The sequence below is a fragment of the Danaus plexippus genome, chromosome Z (assembly GCF_018135715.1).
Source record: "Danaus plexippus chromosome Z, MEX_DaPlex, whole genome shotgun sequence".
In the NCBI taxonomy this organism is placed as follows: domain Eukaryota; kingdom Metazoa; phylum Arthropoda; class Insecta; order Lepidoptera; family Nymphalidae; genus Danaus; species Danaus plexippus.
Genome location: NC_083559.1, coordinates 4,344,391 through 4,353,641, shown reverse-complemented (window position 1 = coordinate 4,353,641; position 9,251 = coordinate 4,344,391). Strand labels below are relative to the sequence as shown.

The 9,251-nt window shown below is 28.9% G+C and overlaps 1 protein-coding gene across 1 annotated transcript; it reads right to left on the bottom strand.

Annotated features, from left to right (window-relative positions):
• Window positions 1-3,485: 3,485 nt before the first annotated feature.
• Window positions 3,486-8,897, bottom strand: LOC116777831 (putative peptidyl-prolyl cis-trans isomerase dodo). The gene is made up of 3 exons (XM_032671577.2): window positions 8,699-8,897; window positions 6,557-6,766; window positions 3,486-4,472 (listed from the first exon to the last, which is right to left on the bottom strand). Exons 1-3 carry the CDS (start codon window positions 8,760-8,762, stop codon window positions 4,252-4,254), a joined length of 495 nt encoding a protein of 164 aa, XP_032527468.1. The 5' UTR covers window positions 8,763-8,897; the 3' UTR covers window positions 3,486-4,251.
• Between the last annotated feature and the right edge of the window lie 354 nt (window positions 8,898-9,251).

The following is a 9,251-nucleotide window of genomic DNA, read 5'->3' as shown; positions in this document are numbered from 1 at the left end:
AATGGAATACAGAACTATAAAGATATTAACACTACCGTAGGTATACATAGTTCTACTACTTCCCTCTTAACGATAATAAAAAATATAGTAAGTAATAAAAATTGCATTATCGCAATACAACGTGCATTGAGAGAAAAATTAAGTTTTATAAATTCAGTGTGTGTGTGTGTGAGTGAGTATGAAAACAGTAACATCGGATGTTATTGGAGAAATAATTGATTGACAAAAATCGGGGTGACGTGCTTTCTATAGAAATGCGGACACACCTACATAAATAAAGCAATTATAGTAATGAATTCGTATCCAATGTCCAGCTCAGAGGTTGAATATTTTTTTCATTTGTCGAACTTATTGTGAGTCCTGCAGTCAGAACGTTTGATATCCTTTTTATAGTCCGCTCATTGTTCTTGCTCTTTTATACTAAATTCACCACTTCTGTTTCATCAATTAAATTCATGGCACATTCTATTTAAAGCATTTCAAAGAATAATGAAAACTCATCGTCAGTTTTCATTGTACTTCAATATTTTATTAGTACCTTAGTAATTTTCTTATTAACAATTGTAAATAATTGCTCATTACTTTAACGAAAATATATTATTGTACAAATAATTTATTATTAAAGCACTACACTTTACTTTGACAATAAAATGCCAGTACCTTTCGGTGGATGACTGCTGAACTGAAGATATTCGTGGTATATTCCTTAACATTCCTTATTGATGAATTGGGACATATTTCATTATTTTTCCTATATAAAAATTCCTGTAGGTTCTTCATGCTTTGAAGAAAAATCATATCGAGGAGTAAAATATATAGTGGACAGGTTATTAAAAAAAAACAAACAAAATTTGCTCAATATTCCTTTAATAATTTTAAAAACAATAAAAACATCTTCAATATTCTAGAATTAATTAGTTTCAAGTCATTCTGTCATCATTCTTCTTTGTTTTATTATTGGATATAGGCTGCCATGACCACTTACAAACCACTGTTGCATAAAAAACGTTTGAAATAAAAAATGAAAATCACATTCAATTTTAAGATATTAATAAAAAAAAAATAAAAACTGTTCATATATAAACTTTAACAAATATAGTTCATTTATATTGGAAAAATATTTTATAACATGTAATAGAATGCCTAACTTCGTTTTCATATTATTTAAAATGATCTTATTTATCTACCGAATAGAATGTAAAGCTATGTGAGTTATGTATTAAATTCCAATTCTATTGAGAAATACCTATTGCTTTTGCTATGTACTGGTATATTCGTTTTTTAGGCTTGTAACAATGTTATTCGTAAGTTAAACGTGCACCTTGTTTTCACAGGAGGGAAAATTTTCATTGTTGAAGTTGTCCAGTAAGCCACACTCGTTTGTTATTTGAAATCATATATGTGCAGACGGTACAACTCCCGGTCTATTATCATGAATCCTTACAGTTATCTCTTTCTTTTTAATATTCAAGTTAAACTATTTCTCTTTTCAAAATTAACTACTATTAAACTAAACTACAACCTTCTTGGATTTTATCCAGTTCATCTAATACAAAAAAAAATGTTTTTAAATTTACTTGTTAACATTTATTACGAAAATAAAATTAAGTCGTAACCTCTTTAGAACAAATAACTAGTCTTGAAACAGCAAAAGATAATTGCCGGAGCAAATTGAAAACAAAACTCGTTAACAAATTAGTTTAAAAAGTGTTTTGACTACAATAAAAAAAAACATTATCTTCTTGCTACTCAATCTAAAATAAAATATATATTAATATAACGCATTTTATAAAAATAGTATGACCGTTAATGAAAAGGAAATGATTTTTCAATTTAAAGATTGCCTAGATGTCAACGGAACGGCTTAAATAATTCCATCCCATACTAAGATTGTACGGAATGGTATGTACACAGAAATCAATTCTTACACAACCACTATAAAGAAATTAATTAAAATTAACTTTCCTATGTATAATTCCTATATTGCTGAAATGAAACCTAAGCCCACTATGACAATGGACGTACGTACGAACGGTACTTACTGTAGACGGTGCTCTATTTTTCCCGTATATTAATCTTGTTTATAGAAATATATAAGTGTGTTCATGTATTTAAGCAGACGTAATTATTAAATTCATGTTGTCTTCACTATAAATTTTATTCCTATAAAGAGAGTCCTGGAAAATAAAAATATATTTGATAATACAACTATTCTAACTTAAGGCAAACATTTTATATAATTTCTTTTGTTTAGTTCACGTATTTTTTTCTAGTCACAAGTTAATCTCATTCCTATTTAATATTCGGACACTCATATTAATGACGAAAACTTAAATAAATGGTTTCGAAGTTTATTCCTCAAACAATATTAACCGTTTTTTTATTTCTTGTTTTATCTCATTTCGAACCAAATGAATGTAAAATGAGTAAACTGTGACATCTATCGGACAATATTAATAACTTTAAGTTGTGATTAATTTAAACAAAAGTAAATTTTTTTTCAAAATTTATTTTTATAAAGGCTGTTAGAATTACTGGAAAAGTAAGAATTACAATGAAAATATTAGTTCCAGAATCCATCATAGATGGCGCTGAAATTAAAAGTTATATAATGTAACCACGTATTCCGATATCAACTTCCGTTTCTTTCGTTTTGTATTAGGGAACCTACGCATGCTAAGTAAGTAACTATATCTAATACGAGATGCTTGTACTAACCAAAAATATTAATTATTAAAATTCATGAATTGTTTTTCTTGGAAAGCAATTTTTGTTGGGTTATACATTCTGATTTTTTAGTCGGTTCTTTTTTTATGTGGAAACAGAAGTCCTAAATAAAGCTGTTTGTAAACCATGACATTTATGTAATTAACAAATCCAGAAAACAAGGCAAACAGGGAATTTATTAATTAAATTAAAAATATATATTTACATATTACATGTATTTAAATATATTGAACATTAATTATTTATTAATTCACCCAAAAATGTGATGTCGTAATTCTACTATCCCAGATATGAGACCCTTTTTTGGTTTCTTTTAGTGTTACTATTTTAGTTTATAAGACGTTAGGGTATCGAGAAATCCGATGTATTTGGATAATCTGGAAGGTAGTGTTCAAAGAATGTGAGAAATCAACTTGTGTAGAAAACAATTACCTTTTCTTTATGTTCAATTTTTTTTTTTATCTAGATTATTCTATGGCTGTTAGTAATGAACTTTATATCTATGCTCTTTATAATATTATAACAAAACTTATAATTCTATGAATAAATTTTATAAAAATTCCACGCCAATTCCTCAGATATTTATTCCAATTTCAAAATTTTGTCATCATGGCTGCGCAAGGCATACATGTCTTGGGGAATGATTCCTCTATTGTTAATTTTACCAGACAGCTGGTATTTGATGTCTGAAGGATCGATCTGCTGTGAATAAAATGATATTTTCAGATATTGGATATAATTTAGGTGAATAAAACAACTTATTTTTGCTAAATGTTGTATTTCATAACATATATGTTGTGTTTCTATTATTCCGGACATATGAATGCAAAAGTAACAATTAATGTCATTGGATCTCAAAAACTTATTTTTTGCTATACATATTTGTTTTTTGAAATAATTTTCAATAATGTACTTTACCTTTAAAATGTTTAATAACTAAATCAAAGAAACTAATTTGATAAAAGTGAAAAAAAAAAAATCAAATAACAAATTATTTAATAAAAGAACTTTATAAAAAAAATTGTTAATAGAAAATCACATGAAATCATAAAACACAAATATGTTTCAGTAGTTCTATTGAAATGTAGTGACTGAGGAACAATACCTATTGAGCAATGTCATTTTCAAGTAATTCCTAAAAAAAATAATAAGCTTAACATTTGCAAACAAATTTTTATATAGATAACAATACTTTTAAAAAGCTGATTTATCTACAATGACAGCTATTTCTTTCAAACAATCAACTCTACTCTTAAGAATCAGTTATATTTATCTTGAAGAAAAAAAAAACAATAACCCTCAGAGCATATTTCAAAATGAAAATATATGTATAGATGACAGAAAAAAACACAACAAAACATACCAGATGCAATGCACCCCAGGCATAAACTATGGACGATCAGTTATTATTTTATTTTTTGTTACAAGCCAAAGCATACTATAAAAAAAAAACAGCAGAGAATTAACGTATATATCAAGAAGGAGTTATGTTATAAATGCCAAGAAACTGTATATGTGGAGAGTTTAAGCGGTCCGGAGAATGATGTGCACTCCAGAGTCAGTATCGACGATCTGGCTGAGCTGGCCAAGTCTCAGAGAAAAGGCGACTTGCTCGAACGGTTTCTGCATCTGCCCCTTGCCAAATCTACCCAAATCTCCATCACGCTTAGCTGAAGAACAATCAGAGAACTTGCGAGCCAGCTCCTCGAAGGTAGCTTCCTTTTCAACGATCTTGCGCCGATAGTCTGTGAATAATAAAAAAAAATGTTATTTATATTGTTAAAAATAAATTAGGCAGCACTTCCACTTACATGTTTATTGCTCCACATCTCGTAACAGAATTCCCAGTACTTACATCCTATTTATAATATTCAAAGGTAACATTTAGGTGAGGGTAAGTTACAATATCATACAGAGGGCGCTAGTTTTCCTCATAAGCGTTGCCATTAAATAATGAAACACTGAACATCAAAACATAAAACATGCTAAGGCTCTAATTATAAAACTAATTGTTAAGTATTTGGACATTTAAATAACTGTTCAGAAACATTATTAACATTGATTTACACTATTATAACAAATATCCAGATAGCGCTAGTTCACTATCATAAGAATTCCCAATAAATATCAGAAGATAAATAACGTTAAGCTTAGAATTATAAAGTACATCACATTTTAAATTATTATAAATAATTATTACTAACAATATACATATTTTAAAATAAAAAGTTAAGATGTCTATTGGGATGTACAGAATGCACCACTTGTGTTGTAAAAAACTAACCATATTTTAAAAAATTATGATTTAACTTAATACCTATTCATGTAACAGTAGCATTAGGAGAACCCATTTACTGAAACAAGAAAAATAATGGGTGACTATAGTTTGTTCCATAATTATCGTGAATTTTGTATGTCAGCTGAATAGATTTTAGATTTTTTGATGTTACGCAAGTATTTTTGTAATACTTATTTGTTAGGTAACAATTTGTGCTTGGACGTATTCTGAATGTCAACTAACATTGCAGCTATCTTGATCAGAAGCAAAATTTATCTGCATCAGAGGATTATCACACGGTAGTTGGTACGTATATAACTGAAAAATTTGGTTAGGGTCGAGTGTGAAAGTTTTTCCTACAGTTTTTTTACTTGTGATGGATTGTGATAAGTGATTTTATGTTAATTACATATTTGGTTGTAATTTCTGTTTAAATATATTAAATACCATTCACATTTTGCCTTCCCTATCCCATATCGTTGTGCACACTCCTATAGCAAGTATTAAAAAAATATATATCGGCGCAAGCAGCTTCAATGACGGATGCAACATGGAAATAACTGGCACCAATTATTATAACACCTTATTGGTCGTCGTTACTATTGTTAAAAGTAAAACGAAATCAAAGAGAATAGAACTATGTTTGAATTCTGGTTTAAATATGACGTCTGGACGCACGACAGGGGACTGCAGAGTTCAGCGAGTGCGTAGCATAAAGAACCTTCGAGAAATACAAGAACATTTAGAAGAATTGAAGTTTCATTTTAAAATATCTGGAACTTACTGAAACAAGTGACATTAGAGACGTCAGCGAGGCTGGTGTCCTGTCTTGAAAACAATGAATTTATAATAAAATCCGATATATATATTATTAGCAGGGATTTGAGGATTGAAAAAAATACCCACTAGTCACCAGTGAATAGGCTTACTTTGTAATTGAGAAAATATATCTTCATATATCTTAATTGATGTAAATACAAAAAAAAGTCGAGATACTTCTTCATTTGGCTAGCTTCAATTCTAGGAGAAAGTAATAAGTTTACATCAATAAGGATTTGATTTAATTTAATAAAATTTTGATCATTTCTTTTGTTACAAATCTTGACCATTAATTTGCGCCCCGTAAATAATTACAGCAGGGCAATAAACATGCTACGCCACTGTCCACAACATTTATGTTTTGAACCGATAACACCAGAAAAATGTCACCTCCATTATCTCTAAGCTATACCATAATAAACACTCGTCTCGGCCAAATGATTTAAAGTCATGCAATAAATTCAATTCCGCCTCTCATTTTAAAGGTATTACAATCAACTATAAATAAAATCATTTTATACAACATTGAAAAAGTCAAATGAATGTAGTGACAATTAAAAGATAATATTGGTTACTATTATAAAGAATATTATGGTGACGATACGGTAATTTAAAAATGGCTAATAATTTATATTTAATACTTTTTATTTACACCAGCAATTCCTCTTTTTATGCATATACATATTATCTATGTACATAGAAGAATATAAACTCAATTGAAATGTCACATACCCGCCAAAATCTCCATAGCCTCTTCCTTAGAACGAGTAATGTTTTCTTCGCGCCAGGAGGACGGGCGACGGCTGCCACTATGCTTCACCAGCAAATGGCTGCATTGGACTAGCGAGGGTGTATCATCACCCTCATCAACCAATGGTGCCGGCTCATCTGGCTTATCCCATTGTGACTTCTTGGTATGCATGTTCAGATAGTACGTCATACCTGGAATTCAATATTCAAAAGATATTATTAATATTTTTAATGATTAATATTTAAAAGTAAATACTATTTTTGTGAAAAATTTATAAAAGGAAGGAGGAAATTAGTAATGGTATTATTTTTATTATGTACAATTTATTTAAAGACTGCAAACATGTGCAAGGTTAAGATCAATGCCATTGAAGCATTAAATAAAATAGTATCAAGCGATGAATGTTTTCATTCAAATATATAAACACCTTTGGCATTTTAAATTCAGAGTCAATGAACATTTTGTGTCCATACTCCTTCTTGTGATGACATTGTGTAAAAAATAAACTTACAATTTGCCATAAAAATAATTAAAAACTGGTTAAAATTTTGTGTAAAGCACTAGCCTACAAGCTTACAAGCTCTGAGCATCTTTAAGTCATACAAAAGAATTTAAAATACTACCTACATGTGCAATACAATCTTTTTAAATTTATCTAAATTCAAAATAGTAATTTTACATCCAAAATGTAGTTTTACATAAATATTTTTGTACTATAACAAAAAAGTTTAGAAATTATTAATATTTTTGAATAAGCACATGAACAAAAAAATGTATGAACAAGTAAATGTAATGGTGGATTAGAAATACAGTATAAAGTCTATATAACATCACTTGATTTGACAAGAAACTGCATAACCATCGAGAACATTTGGCTTTGGTTGGATGAGCTTATCTTCCATTGATGATAACCTCCATGTAACATCACAGTCTCAATAGCAACAAGAATTTAATTAGAACTTACTTAGAAATCTGTTTTTTTTTTTTTGGTTTATAAATAGAAATTGCTGGCCCATGTAGTGTCTTACTATTTGGAGTATAATGTATACCTTATCATTCTCCTAATAGAACAATTACTTTCACACTGTACCCATGGCAGGTAAGAGAAAATCTTTGTGTTTTGCCATAAAAGTGTTATTGGTATGCACAAAAAATGTGGGAGAGAAGATGATATTGGTAGACAAATAAGATACACCACATATCCTAAGATATGAATAGACTAAGCAAGAGAATGTGGTATAACATACAATACAATAAGTAATTTACTGGTGGAGAAAAGAGATGAGCCAAAAATAGCAGACTATATGCAATAGCATTCAATTAAGTATTGTTTTCTATGTAATTACAAATACTAGTCTGAAATGGCCTTTCTTCCGGCTCTATTTAATGACTGAGTATAATGTCACAATATTCACAGTCCCATGACTGCTGTTATATAGATTATATAGTGTACTTGAATTCCATGGAACTCTGCAATCTCTACTAATGATGATAATAAAATTTTTTATTCCTGTGCTTGTACTTTTCAATTTTTAAAATAAAACTTCTAATGCGACTTCAAACAAGATTGCGTTAAACATTCTAAATTCCTGAGGAGGGAGAATAGAAAGAGATGGAGCGAGAGCAATTGGGTGGGTCAATTGTGAATGTTAAGCAATGTTTATGAAGTTTGTCTAAAGAAACAATGTCAGTTGACTAAAAATTGATTTCTACCCCTTCCTAATTTTATTTTAACATTACAAATTTTCAATTCTTCGAAGCGGATGGACTCTACACCCATTTTTTTACCTGATACACCAATTTTTAACACACTTTTATTTCAAAAATACTAGAATTATTAATTTGTATTAAATCAGATTTAAGAAGATGCATAGATTTGCATCAATTGACATGAAAACAAAATTGGCAATATATTACACAAATTTAGTGTTAATAAAGCCATAGCTTCAATTAATATATACATATATATAAATATTCAAATGTGTTATAGCAACAACAGCTTTATCTGTTCAACTCCTTCACACGTCAATATATAATAATGTTGTTTGCATTCAGTAGGTATCTTGAAAAAATAATAAGTATTAATTGAAAAAGTGTGATTCCATTACATCAAGTCTTCTTACCTGTACTTCTGCTCTTACGGGCCTCCCATCCTTCTGGCAAAGTATCTTCATTACTAGTAGCCATTTTCGTAAATTTTAAAATATATATAAATAAAACATATATCGATTAGAATACAGACAGCATATAGATATATATTTTCTAAATGCAGAAAACGCCGAGTTTCAGATAAGCGTTAAACTAAAAGTTGCCGTCAAAGTCATTTTACCTATAACGATAAATTGAGAGACGGGAATACAGATAATAAAAAACCATTCGGTTACTCTATAATAAATCTTAGCTTTGTTATTGTTACTTAAGTTATTTCATAGTTTTACATCCTGTAATGATTCAAATATAATGAAATTCATTAAAATAATTTTAATAAGTGACTTAAATTTAAAAAAACCCAGTTCAGTGGTTAAAAACATTAGACGAAACTATTTTTAGAAGCCTTTTTATTTATACTAAACCTGACAAAACAAATAAATTTATTCTGTAAAAAGACCATCCTGAACTTATTATTACTAAATAAAATAAATATAACTTCCTTTAATATACAAATACATATTATTC